The following is a 20,275-nucleotide window of genomic DNA, read 5'->3' on the forward strand; positions in this document are numbered from 1 at the left end:
GGGCACACCTGTGAAGTGAAAACCATTTCCGGTGACTACCTCTTGAAGTTCATCAAGAGAATGCCAAGAGTGTGCAAAGCAGTCATCAAAGCAAAAGGTGGCTACTTTGAAGAACCTAGAATATAAGACATATTTTCAGTTGTTTCACACTTTTTTGTTAAGTATATAATTCCACATGTGTTAATTCATAGTTTTGATGCCTTCAATGTGAATGTACAATTTTCATAGTCATGAAAATACAGAAAAATCTTTAAATGAGAAGGTGTGTCCAAACTTTTGGTCTGTACTGTATCTGTTAAGAAATGTTTACGGTCAGCTCAGCCTTCTTGACTAGTATTGACCTGAAATCTTCATAATCACTAGAGTGGAATGCAGGCTCATTGACAAAAAGGTTTGTGGTTTGAAAGAAATGTTCCTGAAGATTGGGTGAACATTTCCATACTAATGACTCTCCCAATCAGCAGGAACTTTTCTTCCATCTGAATGAAGTGTCATTGTTGTCTAGCATTGGCTTCCATCAATGGCTTGGATTGTAAATTTTGCTTTTGATCATGCTGCCGAGTATTATTATTTTTACAATGCCATGATAGATGGAGATCCACAATTAACAGCAGTCTCATCATTTTCTGAATTCACAATGGCCGAATAAGCAGCACGTGTAGCCAATTTTTTTTCATGGATCCGACACTCGGATCAAAATCGGACATGTCTCCAATTTTTTTCTGCGGATTGCTCGGTCCGAGGAAAAAAATCGGACATGTGCAAAGCCTCATAGAATATCACCGATAGCACTCTTACGAGAAAATCTGTTGTGTGCAAAGCACAGACCTCCACCGTTCAGGATCCAGCGGAACTGTCTTGAATTTGGGGCGCTATCCCACTGTCTTGCTGGAGGTTAAGGGAATGTCCCGACTTCAGATATGCCAGTTTTTCAGGACACAGATAATGCTGAATATAGCGCTGAAGCAGGGAACCATCACATCCTTCTCCACCAGTGTATGCAGAGACTGGAAGTACTGCCAGGACTCTTTGGTGCTTGGAATCAAGGTTGCCAACATTCCAGAAATTCCAGGACAGTCCTTAAAAATAGGGCTCTTTTTCACCCTGGCCTTAAAAAAAATTTAAGGCGTCCGTGATTTTTTTCATAGCTTTACAAACTTGTATAGATTATTTTGATTGTAATTATCATTATTTTACAGTTCACAGTGAATGCAGCTGACCATCAAAATTATGGTCTTTAGACATGGATCTCTGATAATCATAATTATTTATTATGGTTTTCCAATGTGTTCGTCAAAATATTGTCTGTCCGTAAATTTTTGATGAAGTGGTTAGAAAAAATAGTCAAGTTGGCAACCCTGGTTTGAATCCATCATTAGAAAAGCACAATACAGATGTTTTGTTTTTGTTTGCTGTTACTAGAGATGAGCGAACCTTTTAAATGTTCGGTTCGTCCCAGCTTGGCGAACTTCCCGATGTTTGCCAAATAGTTCGACGAACATACTGAAGCCCATTGGATTCAATGGGAGGTAAAACCAAATGCATACACAACACCTTCAAACGGTCCCAAAAGCTGCCAACATGCAACAGCGCAAGTTGCATTTATGCTCAGCCTACTGCTACAGGCAACACACATAAAGGAGACCCAACCAGGAGTCTCCCCATTTCCAAAAATTAGGGGCAGACACCACCAAAGTGGCACCGATTTCACTAGAGTAGAAATAGTATAATGGGGACCGATACCTCTTCCACTATAGCCAACCCAGCTGATGGAGACCCAATCAGGAGACTCCACATTTCCAAAAATTAGGGGCAGACAGCACCAAAGTCGCATCAATTTCACTAGAGTAGAACTAGTATAATGGGGACCGACACCTCTTCCACTACAGCCAACCCAGCAGATGGAGATCCACATTTCCAAAAATTATTGTTAACATCTGCAGCAGCAACCGCAGGCACAGAAGCCACGCCAAAGCTATCACAGACTGCAATTACGCAGCACACTAAAGACTACAACATCGCCTAGTCTGCAGAGTCTGATATTGGGATGCAAAATTTCTTGGAGATCCATGATTTGTTCATCTTGATGAACGTTAGACGGTCTACACTTTCAGGGGACTACTGGCTCCGCTTATCCGTCAGGACACCACCAGCAGCGCTGAAGACACGTTCTGAGAGAACGCTGGCTGCCGGGCATGATAAAACCTCCAAGGCATGATAGACGAGCTCAGGCCACTCTTCCATTTTTGAAGACCAAATGTAAAAGGGTCCAAATCCTCCAGGATGGTATTAATATTGAACTCAAGATACTCATGCACCATCCTCTCCAGTCGTTCACCACATGTGAGACATATACTCTGTTGTGCTGGTGCACAAGCTGGTCTAAAAAATGTGTGAAAGGACTCCCAGAAATTTCTTCTGCCACTTACACTGCTGCTGCTAATGTTATGGCATTGACGAATTGACGTTCCGGAGGTTGGAAGTCTAGAGCTGCTATGCACACTGTGTGCCTCACTGCTGTCTTGGGGAAAACCTCTCTTAAGGTTGTGTAAAAACGTGTTTTGATACTCTAGCAATCTGTGGGTCCCTTTCTAGGGCGGGAAGCATCTGGTAAAAATTAACTCTTATAACGTGGATCTAACAAAGTGGCAACTCAGTAGTCAGCACTATTTTGAATCCTAACTATACGGGGGTCATGTTGCAGATAGTTCAGCAAGAAGGCGCTCAAGTGTCAGGCTCTTCCATGAGGTCCAAGCTCATGGTGTGTTGGTGGTTGGGTAACACTGATGCTTGTTTCCTCCGTCCCCTCCCGCCAACCACGAACAACAGAGAGGGGATGATTATCCTCTTCATCTCCTGACTGTTGCTAGCCAATCACCTAATCCTCACTTTGTTCCTTGGCTCCTGCACCTTCACTAACAGTTTGTCTGGTATCACCAGCCCCCCTCGATCGCTGTAATCCACCCTCCCTTGGCACCCGCCTGTGTGACGACAGTCTGGAACCTTAGAGACATTGTTATCCCCTCCACATCCTACTCTGCTGCTTCCTCTTCCTCTGGGACCACCACCTCCTCCCGAAGGCTATTCAAAGTCTGCTCCAGCATGTAGATGACCGGAATAGTGATGCTGATGACTGCATTGTCAGCACTAACCATCTTAGTAGCCATTTCAAAACTGTGCAGAAGGGTGCAGAGGTCCTTAATCTGTGCCCATTCCGTAAACGTGATTTGCCCCACGTCCATACTGCGTTGGCACAAGCTATGCGACATGACATACTGCATTAGTGCTCATCACTGCTGATACAGTCGCTGCAACATGTGCAGAGTGGAATTCCACCATGTTGGCACATCGCATATCAACCGGTTAACTGTCACGAACTAAGACTTCTGTATCGATGCAACTCGATGACCTGAGGGGGCGAACGGCACTTAGATAAGTAATGGCGACTGGGCAACTGGTACTGGAGGACTGCGACAGTCATCAGCTTTCGGAAACCGTCTGTATCTACCAGGCGGAAAGGCAGCATTTCCGTGGCCAACAGATTGGAGATGGTAGAGTTCAACCGCTTAGCTTTGTCATGTTTAGGAGGAAACAATCTTTTACGTGACCACAACTGCGGGACCGAGGGCTGGCTGCAGTGCTGAGAGAGGGCAGAGTAGGGTGAACACAAACTGCTGGACCATGAGTGAGGTGCAGTCGGAAATGTTGTGGTGGATTGAGAAAGATGTGGTGTGCTCGTTGAAGCAAAACAGGTGGCATGTCAACTTCCGTTGCAGCTGACGGGCTCTCACTCAGCCTGACTGGAGCGGGTAAACAAGTGGAGATTCTGCGGTCTGAGACCTATGCGACAACACTTGGCATGGTGACAGAGGAGGAGGAACATGCTGCAGATGCAGTTGATGGGGCGGGTGCTGGTTGGTGAGGCCCCCTGGTCCGCATTTTATCGCACTGAGATTGCCAGAGTAACCCATGTTGATCGCACATGTGACAGTTCATGCATGTAGTAGTCAAATTATTGCACTTTTTCCCCCTACTGCAAAGTAGGCAGATAATGTGAGCGAGCTCTGCATACAGCTGAATTTCACCACCAGATAATTACAAGCTGAGATATGGCTTGCTGTATCCTGTTAGTAACTGGAACTATTAGATTTTTAATGGTATACTCGTACATGGAGCACCATAGAAGCAGTGCACAACAGAGTTCTATGCTGAAATGTGCCCTGCTGTCTTTGTCTGGACTTCACTAGCTGCACAAAAAAAAATCTGCTGGAAGGTCGATTTTGCAGCCACACAGGATCCTATCTATCTAAACTATCTGACTTAGAAGCAACCGCCTAGCTAACTATCTAAAATCGCTCAATATCCAGGGGCAGCGTCACGAGTATCCTCTCTGACCTGATATACTCACAAAATGACACTAAAACAACATGTCTGCTTATATATAAAGCGGGACATGTGACTTCAGCAGCCAGTGACAAAAGCCCTTGTGTCTGGACATTGTGGATGGTTCCTGCTTCCGCAATTTGCACACATTAAGTTAGGGGAAAAAAAATTAGATTAAAAGCACGCCGCTCCTCTGACCTCTCCCCACCCCTTCCCCTCATCAAACACGTCTCCCCCCGGTCATCATACAGCACCACTATCCTATCCAAAGTGCTGAAAATACTGTAGTGGAAATGCAATAATTTGCCCGACTTTTACAGAATTTTGCGATTTTTAAGTAAAATGCTCGGGTGTCCGATCACAAATCTGAATGTGCCAAGTTTGTGCCGAATTTGAAATTGGCGTACATGTTTCGAACATGTTCGCTCATCTCTAGTTGTTACGTGACATTCTCATATGATATAAAGGTCCTGGCAGGATATTCAGTTTCTACACAGACTGAACAGTGGTGGAAAGATCCAATGGCTAGTCAGCACAGATGAGGAGCAGGACACATTCAAGGTCTGTGTTAATGTAGCAGAGCTGTATGTTCACTGTGGGGACATCATACTGTGAGTGGGGCATTGTGGAGACCATGAAAATGGTACCATACTGGCTTCACTAGGAGCAGTACTTCAGTGTGGGCGCATGTAGAAGAGGGTGAAGTTAGGGTACTGACTTATCATAAAATAAATATTACCACGCAGCGGTAAGTGTCCCCCATTCTTCTCTTTCATACTTGGGAGTTATACAAGTGCCTATGAGGCTGTTGAGTTTAGGAGATCCACGGTTACCCAGTGCATCACGGTCCGTGCGACTGTAAAACACGGATGGCTTAATTTTTCACTAAGGCTTCATTCAGACATTCATATATCCCAGTCTGAAACTGCGATTTAAGGACTGACTGTAGGTCTCCTATCTCCTTAACAGTTTCATATATGCCTATGGGGCTGTTGAGTTCTGGCTAGAGGAGTCCAGCGGTAAGTCCAAAAAATCATGGTCCGTGCTGGAAACTTGATATGCGCATGTCTTAATTCAGTCTTAAGGTATGTTTAAACCAACTTATTTTCTGCCTGTGTGCTGCCAGATGTGAGCCTATGTGCTGTGAAAAAAATGGCAGCATGTTGTAATCTGGTCCGATTTACAGGTCCGACTAGCGCATATAAATAGCTGACTGTTCATGCACCCGTCAGCTATGTGAACTAGTGCAGGGAGCTGTACACAGAGCTATTCAATTTCTAAATTTGTGGACTTGACTGGCCCAAGCTTTACAATAGCTATGTTAAATATGAATATAGCATAAAAAATAGTAGATACACTAGGCCTCTGACTCAAAATAACTAGAATATCCCTCTAACGATTAGCAATAACCATTTACTAACCAGTTATCTGTTAATTTTTTAAAATATGGCTTTTAGAATTTCTTCGCACAGATTGTGGCTCCCAACTGTTTCTCAGAGCAAAATATGGCTCTTGAGGTAAAAAAGGTTGGGCACCACTGCTCTAAAAGATTATCATAGTGCAGAGCAAGACGGCAATGTAGGCTGGAATGGAGGTCTATTCTCTTTAGTGAGGGGAATCCTGTTTTTGTCTTGATGCAGCCTAGAGATTGGCCTGGAGACCAAATGGGCAACACCATAAAAAGGCCTTCACAAGGGAACCTTACACCAGTCCTACTTCTGTAGCCGGACCCCTCTGGTTTTTATTCAAGATATACAAACAGTTTGGTGTTACATTAATTTGGTTATGGAACCAGTGGTACGGACATTTCTCCAAAGTGTCCTAAGAGTCTTTTTTTCAACACGACCATGTCAGGCCGCATGTTTCTCATTCTACTGTGAGCAGCCTGCGTAGCTTCAACGTGCTGTAGTCTCCGGACTTGTCTCCATATTCCTCAGATAACCATTAATAACTTCATTTACAGCAGCCAAGGCGTATAGGGGCCTGTATTTCTGCATGTGGCTCTTATACTTGATACTTTATAAATCTGAAAATTTTTGTTCCATTTTTCATTATTTGCATATCATTAACTTGTCTATCGATCCTGTGATTTCCATAGTTGCACGACTTTTCTTTCTCGGTGTTACAATGTTAATATTGAGGATTGTATTACTGCAGGCCTGAACAAATCTTGTCTAGTCAATCGGCTTTAGGAGGCATTTCCTAAAAGTAAGCGAGCAACAATTATGTTCTCCACGGTTTACTGAAATGATAAAAAAAAAAACTTCTGAGGACATCTGCAAGATGCTTTTCCTTCATTGCACCCAAATCAAACTAGTGCGGACAGCAGCCAATGAACATTATTACATTTGGGATTAAAGTCTGGAATGGAGCAGGAATGGTATACTTGAATTATTTATTTTGTCAGACACTCCTAAAATGCTTTAGAAAAATAGATCTTCCGCTCTTGCAGTCCTAATTTCTGGAGCTAAAACAGGTAATATTTGGCATATACTTTCTGTGTAATAGGAAAATAAAGGAAAATGAGAAAGCTGACGGTGCCATCCTCATTAAATCTTCAGGGTGAACCGATTTATCTTTTTATCTGCCTACACATTTTGCAGGAGTTTTCTGTTTGCTTATCCACCTACCTCTATGCTGTGCTCTTGAAATGTTCGTGCATTGAAATGTCATTTTCTTTCTTCATTTTATTTTTATTTTTTTAGCAGAATTCCATTGCTATTAAGTTTTTGATATGCCTTTTCCCAACATGTTTTTTATGTCTTTGTTAATTCAGATTTTTAGTAATTTGACCTAAAATAATAATTTGGTTCAGATGGTGCGGATTATGCATATGCTTCCATTTACATTTCAGCCGTATATTGCCTTGTTCACAGTACTCCAAAAGTAGTTGTGTCTTGTTCACATAGTGCATATTCGATGCAGACATTTTTTCAACCAAACTCAATTTTGAATTCTAAAAAATGTGGGAGAAAGTAAATGCGTAATGGCAAAATTCACACATCATACACTATGCTAAACATCAGGACTTGTGCACATAACCATATTATGGCTATGTATTGTACACATCCATAATATAGGAACCCATAGAAATCCATGATCCATACCATACCTAACCATGCTTCGGCTTTCATATTGATTCTATGAGAAAAAAATGGAAATCAACATGTAGTGACACATTGACTCTCTACAGGAGGTTTATGATGCACAGAGTAAGGACAGCAAGTAACAAATGATACATGACGTGTAAATAACCATGTTTTTTCGGATTAGGAGCACCAGGTCGTGCAGCTATGCCTCAGCCAGGGAACACAGCAGCATTTCGCGCAGCCCTTTGGACTAATATGGAGAAACTAATGGATCAGATTTATGCAGCCTGTGTCCAGGTAACACAATGACTACAATGTTACTGACACACACCATACAGAATATGTCCTAATATACTACGTGCATTACAGGTGCAGCATCTCCAAAAGGTTTTGACAAAGAAAAGAGACCCTGTGTCCCATGTTTGTTTTATTGATGAAATTGCAAAGGTGAGTATGAACATCAGTCTTCAGTTAAGTAGAACCGCGCACGCAGTCTTAGCAGAAAAAAATCCCCGCTTTATATCAAATATGAATGCTGCAGTTTTTATGGTGTGAAATAAAAACAAAATACAACTTCTGCAAAATCTGAAGCTTACCGAAAACTTGGAATTATTCTTCTCTTCCCTTTTGGGGCCTCAAAGTAGGGACTACAGTTTTTTGTGACCTAGTGACAAAATTAGATTTTAAAATTTGAGCACAAATTTGTGTTAAAGGGAATCTGTCAGCAGGGTTTTTGCTATATAATCTGAGGACTGCATGGGCTAGGGGTTAAAATACAGATTTCAATGATGTGTCACATGTCCGACTGTGTGGTGGTGTTTACGTAGACTGAAGGTTTTATCACCTTGTGATCATCATTGTCTGGACTACAGAAACCTGTGAGGACTGGTCTGACTCCACCCCCTCCTGTGATAAGCCGCTCGCTGTCTATAGACTATGCACATACAGAGCCTTGTGTGGGCGGGGTTAGCTTTCTCAGCTCTGCTGCATTGCTAAATCTAAGAACTCTGATTGTGTCAGAACGGCTGCACCCAGTAATCTAAGTGATACATTGTTGGATTCAGCTTCTCTTTCCCTACATCTTGCTGCTCTCAGATGAGGTAGCAAAAACCTGCTGACAGATGCCCTGTAAAGGGGTTTCCCAGGAATGGAAAAGAATAAATAAGTAGAGGAAATGTCATTATAAATAAATTTGTAAATACATTTAATTAGCAAATCACATTTGTTTTGTCTAGAGGTAATCACTTTAGAATTAAAATGGCCGCCACCTTATTACACTCACAGAATCGTGTCCCAGAATGTTAGTACAGATGCCTGTGAGCATGTGCAGAAGGAAGCTGTACCTGGTGGGATGGGGTCGCGGTGGGGGAGTGACTCCACAGCTCTTCTAATTCATGACTAGCTGAGGCGTTCCCTACACCAGAAATCTTACTCCAGTAACTGATTGGAGTAAAATTTCTGGCATAGCGCACAGAGGCACATGCCATTCTTCAGACACTCCAGAATAATGAAGAGATGTGCACCTATTCATGAATTAGGAGCGTCTGACCCCAGCACGCACCCCTCATCTAGACCTGCATGAACAACACCGATCTTGATGAATCGGGCCCTCTGTTTATTGTGTCCCAGGGTTGAATCTTAGTTGTATGTAGTGTAGTTCCTATTTTTGACTTTTTTCCCCCTTCATATTATAAATAAGAGTGAGTTGACGTTTTTGACATGGTTTCCCTACTTAGCTTTTATGTATGGACTTTGGTTCCTTCATTAACCTCTACTGAAAAGTGTGGATATCTCCATAGTAAAAGCCTTTTTTTGGATGCTCTTACATATATGGATGTTATGATGAAATAAGTAACAATTTAAACTGCAAAATCCCTTTAATAAGTATAGCAACCAGTGTATTAGTCTGCTTAAGACAACCAAACCAATTACTACAACTTTTAATCCATTCACCATTAATGAGCTTGGCACTCTGTAAGCATGGAGGATGAAGATCAAAATATAATCAGATGCAGTTGTATCGCTTCAAAGTAAGGATTAAATCATATTGCTTGCCTTGTAGGGTAAATGTCTGTGATAATTGTAGCTTTGTGCCTAGGCCGGCGTTCGTAGAAGATCATGATCTATGCTACACATAGCAGAGCTGAAGTCCGGCTACAATATGTGTAGCACAGGTGATCAGACGATCGCAGCTTCAAGACTCCTAAGTAGACTATTGAAGCAAGTAAAAAAAACAACATAAGTTCAAATCACCCCCCTTTTACTTCATTGAAAATAAAACGAAAAAAATACACATTTAGTATCGCTGCATTCAGAAATGTCCGATCTATCAAAATACAAATTAAATTAATCTGATCGGTAAACGGCGTAATGAGAAAAAAAATCAAAATGGCAGAATTACTGGGGTTTTTTGGCTGCCGCAAAGTTGCATTGACAGGTGATCAAAACATCGTATCTACCCCACATTGTTAGCAGTAAAAACGTCAGTTCGGTGCGCAAAAAATAGGCCCTCACCCGGCCCCAGATGACGAACAATGGAGACGCTATGGGTCTTGGAAAATGGCGACTTTTTTTTTATTACAAACTTTGGATTTTTTTTTCACCACTTAAGTAAGAAATACATGTTTGGTATCTGCATACTCGTAATGACCTGGAGAATCGTATTGGCAGGTCAGTTTTATCATTTAGTCAACATGGTAAATTAAAAACCCAAAAGACAATTGTGGAGTTGCACTTTTTTTTGCAAATTCACTGTACTTGGAATTTTTTTCCCGTTTTCCAGTGCACTATGTGGTAAAATCAATGGTGCCATTCAAAAGTACAACTCTCATACGGCTATATTGATGGAAAAATAAAAAAGTTATGGCTCTGGGAAGAAAGGGAGCAAAAAATAAAAATGCAAAAACGAAAAATCGCAAGGTGGTGAAGGGGTTAAATAGTGCCTGTGTAGTGCTATAATATGTGAGGCCTGAGTAAGTCTTCGGTACGACACTGAAACTCTATCCTTGTAACCTGGTTTTGTTCATACAATAAGAGTGGTGAATTTTACCCTGAACTGATTTTCATCTTGTTTCTCATTTTTTACTTTTACTTTTTGCCTTTTTTTTAACTACTTTGCTATGAGATGATGATGTACGTGTATGGGAACATCGGAAATTAATATTCTCAGGATAAAGCGTTAAAACAGAGTTGTGCCTGATAGTAGCACATCTCTTCAAGGCATAGCATACTACTCTGCTCAAAAAAATAAAGGGAACATTCAAATAACACATCCTAGATCTGAATGAATGAAATATTGTCATTGAATACTTTGTTCTGTACAAAATTGAATGTGCTGACAACAAAATCACACAAAAATCATCAATGGAAATCAAATTTATTAACCAATGGAGGCCTGGATTTGAAGTCACCCCCAAAATTAAGGTGGAAAAACACACTACAGGCTGATCCAACTTTGATGTAATGTCCTTAAAACAAGTCAAAATGAGGCTCAGTATTGTGTATGGCCTCCACGTGCCTGTATGACCTCCCTACAACGCCTGGGCATGCTCCTGATGAGGTTGCGGATGGTCTTCTGTGGGATCTCCTCCCAGACCTGGACTAAAGCATCCGCCAACTCATGAACGGTCTATGGTGCAACGTGACGTTGGTGGATGGAGCGAGACATGATGTCCCAGATGTGCTCAATCGGATTCAGGTCTGGGGAACGGGCGGGCCAGTCCATAGCTTCAATGCCTTCATCTTGCTGGTACTGCTGACACACTCCAGCCACATGAGGTCTGGCATTGTCCTGCATTAGGAGGAACCCAGGGCCAACCGCACCAGCATATGGTCTCACAAGGGGTCTGAGGATCTCATCTCGGTACCTAATGGCAATCAGGCTACCACTGGCGAGCACATGGAGGGCTGTGCGGCCCTCCAAAGAAATGCCACCCCACACCATTACTGACCCACTGCCAAACCGGTCATGCTGAAGGATGTTGCAGGCAGCAGATCGCTCTCCACGGCGTCTCCAGACTGTCACGTCTGTCACATGTGCTTAGTGTGAACCTGCTTTCATCTGTGACGAGCGCAGGGCGCCAGTGGCGACTTTGCCAATCCTGGTGTTCTGTGGCAAATGCCAAGCATTCTGCATGGTGTTGGGCTGTGAGCACAACCCCCATCTGTGGACATCGGGCCTCATACTACCCTCATGGAGTCGGTTTCTAACAGTTTGTGCAGAGACATGCACATTTGTGGCCTGCTGGAGGTCATTTTGCAGGGCTCTGGCAGTGCTTCCCCTGTTCCTCCTTGCACAAAGGAGGAGGTAACGGTCCTGCTGCTGGGTTGTTGCCCTCCTATGGCTCCCTCCACGTCTCCTGGTATCTGCTTCATTCTCAGGACACTGTGCTGACAGACACAGCTACCCTTCTTGCCACAGCTCGCACTGATGTGCCATCCAGGATGAACTGCACTACCTGAGCAACTTCTGTGGGTTGTACTGTAGAAACCGCCTCATGCTACTGTACCTCTAGAGGTGAGAGCAATGGCAAAATGAAAAAGTGACCAAAACAGCCAAAAAGGATGAGAACAGAGAAATGGTCTGTGGTCACCACCTGCAGAACCGCTCCTGTATAGGGGGTGTTTTGCTATTGCCTATCATTTCTACCAGTTGTCTGTTCCATTTGTACAACAGCAGGTGAAATTGATTTAAAATCAGTGTTGCTTCATAACTGGACAGGTAGATTTCACAGAAGTGTTATTGACTTGGAGTTATATTCTGTTGTTTAAGTGTTCCCTTTATTTTTTTGAGCAGTGTACTTTAAGAACCTGTTTGTCTAATGGAGTGCCCTGTGTATACTGTATAAGAAGCTCTAACAGCGCTTCCTCCTCCAGATCCAGTGATTATGTGATTGCTGGGTGTTGGGTGAGGAGCAGAAGCTACTGGATCCTAGCAAACCCAGATCAGCTCTGCTGCTGTTCAGTCAGGAGGCTGAATTTACCCTGTAACTGGGGCTACTATACTACCACTACTTCCAGTTACAGGAGAAATTAGCAATATAAAAATGTATTTAAATGTTGAAATACTCCCCACCCCAAAAGTATGTTATGACTTTATGGCTGCATAATGTTTTGCATAAATGGAAAACAAAGCGAGTTAAAAAAAAATGACCAATATATAAGAATAAGAATGATTTCTACAGAAAGGAGAATACAATTTAAAGTGTTTTTTTTTTCTTCAAGGTCCCTTAAAGTCATAATAAATGTGAAAAATACATAGTGTCCTTTAAAGACTATTTTATGCATAGAATCTGAGTTTCTGTTTCTAGTAAATCCTGGTTATTTATGCTTTCCAAAACCGGAGCTGTAGTTTCATTCATTTTATTGTCATTCATCCTGCATATGGGTCTTTAAAAGGTGATCCAACTCCATTCTCTTCTGAATTGGAAGGTGAGTGGGCAGGTTATGTCATGTCTACTGAGATCTGCCAGGTTGTATCAGTAAACGTAACATCACTGGCCCCAATCAACTACTGATGTGGAAGTAAGTGGAGCACTCTGAAAGGCATAACTGTTGTTTCAGGTGTCTTTTTAGAATCTGCAATTATGCAAATGTGGCTCAGTGGATCGCACTGTTGCTTTGCAGCGCTGGGGTCCTGGGTTCAAATCCCACCAAGGACATCTGCAAGGAGTTTGTATGTTCTCCCCGTGTTTGCGTGGGTTTCCTCCAGGTACTCCAGTTTCTTCCGACACTGCAAAGACATACTGATAGGGAATGTAGCTTGTGAGCCCCAATGGGGACAGTGCCAATAATGTCTGTAAAGTGTTGCAAGTAAATGATGACGCTATATAAGTAAATAAAATAATAGATATGCGTTTACGTAATGAATAGCTAAAGTATCATTTCTATATGCATTTTCCATTTGATTTCCCCTCTGCAGACTCCATATAATTGCTTTTCATCAGCCGGAGTCCTGTGTGGGCACAGACTAGTTGATCTGATGGCTCTACTACACAGCACATTGGTGGCAGAGGAGATCTGCTCCCCTAACTATCTTTAGCACACTTAGAAGCAGGAGCAGTATGAAATGAATTATACAGAATTAATGAGAAGTGTTGCTTTGAGTTTATTATTGGTGTAAGATAATCATAACCGGTGTTGTGGGGGTAAACTTTGAAAAATGCTCAGAGTTCCCATAGTTATAGCGGCTTCCCGTGGGCTCCGGTGCACTGGAATTTTGGATCATTGCTGGAGGGTGTACCATGTTCAACTCCATCCACATCACAGTTAAAACCTATGTCACAGTAGGGAGCCATAGGCTTTCAGCCCTGCTTTCTCTCTTCCTTATTGTCCATAATGTGCTGCAGTCTACAAGTCTACCATTCAGAGGACGTCAGCACCCTACGGGGCAATGTTAGCACTGCTTGTGCTGCCAGTATAGCTTCCAGTCACTGTGAGGGGAAAGGAGTGGTTAATACTATTTGGGGCAAAAAAGATATTAAAACAGAATTAACAACCCCCATTTTTTTCCAACACAATAAAAAAAAATAACCACCTTTAATTTTTTTCTAGGGATCATTATCATTTTATTGGGGGCACATTGTTAGACATTAATTGAATTAAGGTGTGCACACAGGGTTCATTTTAACTGCAGACTAAGCATTATTTCTGGCAAAGTCACATTACTACTTTTTAGGGGAAACACCAGTGGACATTATTCCTGTGTGAGCCTCTGAGAGGGGCACTGTTACTGCGTAGGGCCTGAAAAGGGCATGACTGCTATTTGTAGGCACTGAGAAGATCTCAGTTGTGAGCCACTGGATTCAGCTGCGCTGTATTTCACATGTACCATAATATCTGGTCTGCAGAACACCTGTGTAAAACTGTTATCTATCAATACATGGTCACTGCATGGGGGTAACATTACTTTTTTGTATCATTTTTTTATTCAGTTAAGAATAGCTATATGGTTGGGTCTCTGTGAAATTGTAGTGGTCTTGTTGTGGTGGTTGTATTTAAATCTAGTATAGTGTTATATTGGTACCATTAGGGCTCAAACTCCTCTTCGTGTAAATCGGACCAGTGCAATCCGATAAAAAAATCAGATTGCTCTCTGACTAATGTTTTTCAATGATTCAGTGCTCATCTGTGATTTTTTTTCTCAGCCTGGATCAGTGTGAGAAAAGAATCGCACGGCACTCATACCATGCTCGTGCCTTCTAATTTTTACACACATATCTCATAGAAAACCTGACATTTCATCAGCCAAGTACACTGAAATTACAGTATGACCCATCAGAATAGAATAGATAGAAAAATGTCAGTATATCCTGGAATATCCCCATCCTGGTATGTATGTTCCCCATTCTGGGGTATATGTCCCCCTTCCTGGTATATATGACCCTTATCCTGGATCCTATCCTGGTATATACAGTGCCTACAAGTAGTATTCAACCCCCTGCAGATTTAGCTGGTTTGATAAGATGCAAATAAGTTAGAGCCTTCAAACTGCAAACGAGAGTAGGTTTTATGAACAGAAGCATAAATCTTACAAACCAAAAAGTTATGTTGCTCAGTTGAATTTTATTAAATTTTAAACATAAAAGTGTGGGTCAATTATTATACAACCCCTATGTTTAATATTTTGTGGAATAACCCTTGTTTGCAATTACAGCTAATAATCGTCTTTTATAAGACCTGATCAGGCCGGCACAGGTCTGTGGAGTTATCTTGGCCCACTCCTCCATGCAGATCTTCTCCAAGTTATCTAGGTTCTTTGGGTGTCTCATGTGGACTTTATTCTTGAGCTCCTTCCACAAGTTTTCAATTGGGTTAAGGTCAGGAGACTGACTAGGCCACTCCAACACCTTGACTTTTTCCCTCTTGAACCAGGCCTTGGTTTTCTTGGCTGTGTGCTTTGGGTCGTTGTCTTGTTGGAAGATGAAATTACGATCCATCTTAAGATCCTTGATGGAGGAGCGGAGGTTCTTGGCCAAAATCTCCAGGTAGGCCGTGCTATCCATCTTCCCATGGATGCGGACCAGATGGCCAGGCCCCTTGGCAGAGAAACAGCCCCACAGCATGATGCTGCCACCACCATGCTTGACTGTAGGGATGGTATTCTTGGGGTCATATGCAGTGCCATCCAGTCTCCAAACGTCACGTGTGTGGTTGGCACCAAAGATCTCGATCTTGGTCTCATCAGACCATAGAACCTTGAACCAGTTTGTCTCAGAGTCCTCCAAGTGATCATGAGCAAACTGTAGACGAGCCTTGACATGATGCTTTGAAAGTAAAGGTACCTTACGGGCTCGTCTGGAACGGAGACCATTGCGGTGGAGTACGTTACTTATGGTATTGACTGAAACCAATGTCCCCACTGCCATGAGATCTTCCCGGAGCTCCTTCCTTGTTGTCCTTGGGTTAGCCTTGACTCTTCGGACAAGCCTGGCCTCGGCACGGGAGGACACTTTCAAAGGCTGTCCAGGCCGTGGAAGGCTAACAGTAGTTCCATAAGCCTTCCACTTACGGATGATGCTCCCAACAGTGGAGACAGGGAGGCCCAACTCCTTGGAAAGGGTTTTGTGCCCCTTGCCAGCCTTGTGACCCTCCACGATCTTGTCTCTGATGGCCTTGGAATGCTCCTTTGTCTTTCCCATGTTGACCATGTCTGAGTGCTGTTCACAAGTTTGGGGAGGGTCTTAAATAGTCAGAAAAGGCTGGCAAAAGAGATCTTTAATCCACACATGTGAAGCTCATTATTCTTGGTGCCTGAACTACTTCTTAATACTTTAGGGGGACCAAACAGAATTCTTGTGGTTTGAGGGGTTGAATAATAAATGACACTCTGAATTAACTTTTAACGTTTTAAAAAAAAACAAAAAAAAAAAACAAAACAAAATTTGCTGCAGTGCATTTCCCACTTCCAGGCTGATCTACAGTACAAATGTCACAATGCCAAGTTAATTCCGCATGTGTCAACCAGCTAAATCTGCAGGGGGTTGAATACTACTTGTAGGCACTGTATATCCCCCATCTTGTTATATGTCCCTTTTTCTGCAGTTGTTCTTTAATGCATAGAAAAAATAAACAATTCTACTCTCCTTCCCACCGCTCCCCCGCCGCGCGGCGTTCTCTTCTGAAGCCGGCAGCTGACTTCAGTGTGCAAACAGCGGGAGTGCATGACATCACTGCCATGGGCCCCAGTCACATGCATGCCAACATCAGCTGCTGGCCTCTGACTAGCAGCATGTATTGCAAAGCACGCACCCGACTGGTCTCTGCACAGCAACACACTTTAGCTGAATGTGCGTCCGAGGACGCACATCCAGTTGAAGTTTGTACTGGCATCAGCGGGTGCCTCACCCCCACGAGCCCGGTTGTTAAACCCCTAGTTAGAGTGTAAAACGAAAAATTTATTCCAAGATCTGTTGATTAAAATGAACTTTGTTTATGGGACAACTGCTTTAAAGAGGTATTCCCAAGTTTGGAAGTTATCTGCTATCCTTACAATAGGGGATAACTTCCCAATCACTGGGAATCTGACTGCTGGGACCTCGTTGAGAACTGAAGCTCTGAAGTGCTCTGTGTGAATGGAGTGGTGGTCGATCATGCGCACTGCTGCTCCATTCATTCTTAAAGAGAATGAGACCAACAGAGATAGCTGAGAACACCACTCGGCTTGTCTTTGGAACTCCAGTAAAGAATGAAAGGAGCGCCAGTACACCTGATCGATCACCACTTCATTCACACAGATCTCCAGAGCCCCAGTTCTTGGAATCGGTGGTGGTTCCAGAAGTCGTCCCTCATCCCAGATAGAGAATAACGTCCAAACTTGAGAATTCCTCTTGAATTTCTTCTGCTTGGGCCTCTGCAGCATGGGTTGATTACATCCACTTTGACAATTAGTTTGTTACGCGGGATTTTTTTTAGCTGAGATTATACATTAACAATAATGTACTATTTTTACTTCAATTCCTAAGGCCGAATAATTTCTCTTGAGCCTTTATTCTTGATGTCGTAGAAATAGATTAGTGTTTTTTATGTTGTTGGGTGATAAATATTTTAATAAATTTTCTGTACAGCTGGTTTAAAGGCATGAATCAGAAAATGCCATCACTCATGTTGCTTTCTTTGTTATTCCTGAACTTCGTACTTATGCAGAACTGTTACCTTGGCAAAAGTGACCTGCAGTTGTTGGAAAGCTGCTAGTATGGAAATTATTTTAGAAGCTTTTCTCCTTCAATATAATATTTATTTAGGGGAAAAAAGGAAATGGCACCTGCAATACTTTAACCCCTTCATGACCCTGTGATTTTGCTCTTTAATTTTTTCCTCCCCTTATTCCAAGAGCCATAACTTTATTTTTCCGTCCACATAACTGTATGCGGGCTTTTTTTTTATTGGACGAGTTGTACTTTTGAATGACACCATTCATTTTATCATATGATGCACTGGAAACGGGACCAAAATTCCAAGTGTGTTGAAATTGGAAAAAAAGTGCAATTCCCAGTTGTTTTTTGATTTTTTCATTTACCATGTTCACTATATGGTAAAACTGATCTAACAATATGATTCTCCAGGTCAGTACGAGCATGCAGATACCAACATGTATAGTTTTTTTTATTGAAGTGGTGAATTTTTTTTCCGAAATTTGTAAGAACATTTTTTTCTCTTATGTCGCCGTTTTCCGGGACCTGTAGCATTTCAGTTTTTCGATATGTGGGACTCTGTGAGGGCTTATGTTTTGCACTCTGAGCTAACGTTTTTATTGATACCATTTTGGGGTAAATACAATATTTTAATTGCCTCTTACTGCATTTTATTGCAATATTGCAGCTGCCAAAAACATTATTCTGCCGTTTTGATTTTTTTTCCCCTTACATCATTTTCTGACCAGATAAATTTATATTGTATTTTAATAGTTCAGACTTTTACGAACACAGCAATACCAAGTATGTGTATTTTTTTAATTATTTTGTTTTCAATTGGGCTAAAGGGGGTTGATTTGAACTGTTATGCTTTTTTTTATTTTTTTCATATTTTTAAAAACTTTTTGACTTGTGACTGTATTTAATAGTCCCCTTAGGAGACTTGAAGTTGCGATCATCTGATCACCTGTGCCAAATATACCAGTGCATCAGCACAGCCATGTATAGTTAAAATCACGATCTCCCATGAACGCCGACCATGGGCCGGCGTTCACAGGAGGATTGTAATGACAAGCTCATGGGTCATCAGCAGACCTCTGGCAATCATGACAACTCATCGGCGCCCCGCGATCACGTGACAGGTGCTGATGGGTGGGGTGAATGATGTGCTTCCAGCAGGCGCGTGTTTAACAGTGGGATTTAACTGGTTAACAGCCACGGGCGGAGCACCACTCCACCTTCAACTGTTAAATCAGTCATCATGTGCAGAGAAAGATGTGGGCTCGGTACACAAGCCCACATCAAAGGCAGAGACATGACCTTTGACATAAATATATATCAAGGATCGTGAAGGGGTTGAAGGAAATCAGTAAGATTGACTATCCTCAGCTGTCTACATAGGCATGCAGGTCATAAAACATTAAATAAAATAATACCTTGATATCTGCAATCTGATGTTTTATTCCAGAGAAATCCACGTTTTTCCTAATATGTGAATGAGCTGTTAAGATCTATGGGCCACTCATAGATCTCCCTGAGAATCTGCCTCCAGAGCTTATTGAAATTGAAAGGGGGCATTACCAGTGTGAGACATGTAATGACTGACAGTCTGCTTCCCTGATCTCACTGCAGAGCTGTGTGTGATTACAACTAATGCCCCCTTCACACATCAGTGTCTCCAGTACATGTCGTGACAGTTTTTACATGTACTGGAGATACTTGCACATAGACCCATTCAAATCTATGGGTTTGTGCACATGTCAGTGTGTTTCCAAAGACCATGTGTCTGTGTGCAAAACACATAGACATGTCCATTTTTTTGCGGCCAGCATGGTCCTCAATACGTCCCACACACGTGCACACTGATGACATCCATGTGTCATCACTGTAACATGTACCGGCGTCTGGGAAAAGCTTTAAAGTTAGCGCTGTTCCCAGGCGCCGGGTGCTGAATCCAACTCTCATCATTGTTGCCTAGTCTCCCTGTGATCAGAGAGACCTGGCAATGCTGATAACAGTTGTAGTCAGTACCTGTCAACTGTGTATCATGCATATTAACCCCTTAAGCCCCGGAGCATTTTTTCGTTTTTGCATTTTCCTTTTTGCTCCCCTTGTTCCCAGAGCCATAGCGTTTTTATTTTTTGGTCAATATGGCCATGTGAGGGCTTATTTTTTGCGGGACGAGTTGTACTTTTCAACGCCATTACTAGTTTTATCATATCCTGTACGGGAAAACGGGAAAAAAATTCCAAGTGCGGTAAAATTGCAAAAAAAGTGCAATACCACAGTTGTTTTTTATTTATTTTTTTTACCACGTTCACTGAATGCTAAAACTGACCTGCCCTTCTCATTCTACAGGTCATTACGAGTTCATAGACACCAAACATGTATAGGTTCTTTTATATTTAAGTGGTGAAAAAAAATTCCAAAATTTGGTGAAAAAAAAAATAAAAAAATAGCGCCATTTTCTAAGACCCGTAGCGTCTCCATTTTTCGTGATCTGGGGCTGGTTGATGGCTTATTTTTTGCGTGCCGGGCTGACGTTTTTATTGATAACATTTGGGGTAGATCCGATGTTTTGATCGCCCGTTATTGCATTTTATTGCAATTTTGCGGCGACCAAAAAACGTAATTCTGGCGTTTAGAATTTTTTTCTCGTTACGCCGTTTACCG

General features: G+C 42.2%; 1 protein-coding gene across 7 annotated transcripts in view; it reads left to right on the top strand.

Annotated features, from left to right (window-relative positions):
- Positions 1–20,275, top strand: part of COG5 (component of oligomeric golgi complex 5) — a 414,164-nt gene that overhangs the window by 250,109 nt on the left and 143,780 nt on the right. For all 7 annotated transcript variants that reach the window (XM_073652205.1, XM_073652207.1, XM_073652206.1 and 4 more), the window contains 2 exons: positions 7,657–7,769; positions 7,842–7,919. In XM_073652205.1, the coding sequence (XP_073508306.1) occupies positions 7,657–7,769; positions 7,842–7,919 (191 nt within the window). The remainder of the gene's footprint in view (positions 1–7,656; positions 7,770–7,841; positions 7,920–20,275) is intronic.

Source organism: Phyllobates terribilis, unplaced genomic scaffold, assembly GCF_046119375.1.
Source record: "Phyllobates terribilis strain yellow unplaced genomic scaffold, ASM4611937v1 Scaffold_11__3_contigs__length_659146591, whole genome shotgun sequence".
NCBI classification, from domain to species: Eukaryota; Metazoa; Chordata; class Amphibia; order Anura; family Dendrobatidae; genus Phyllobates; species Phyllobates terribilis.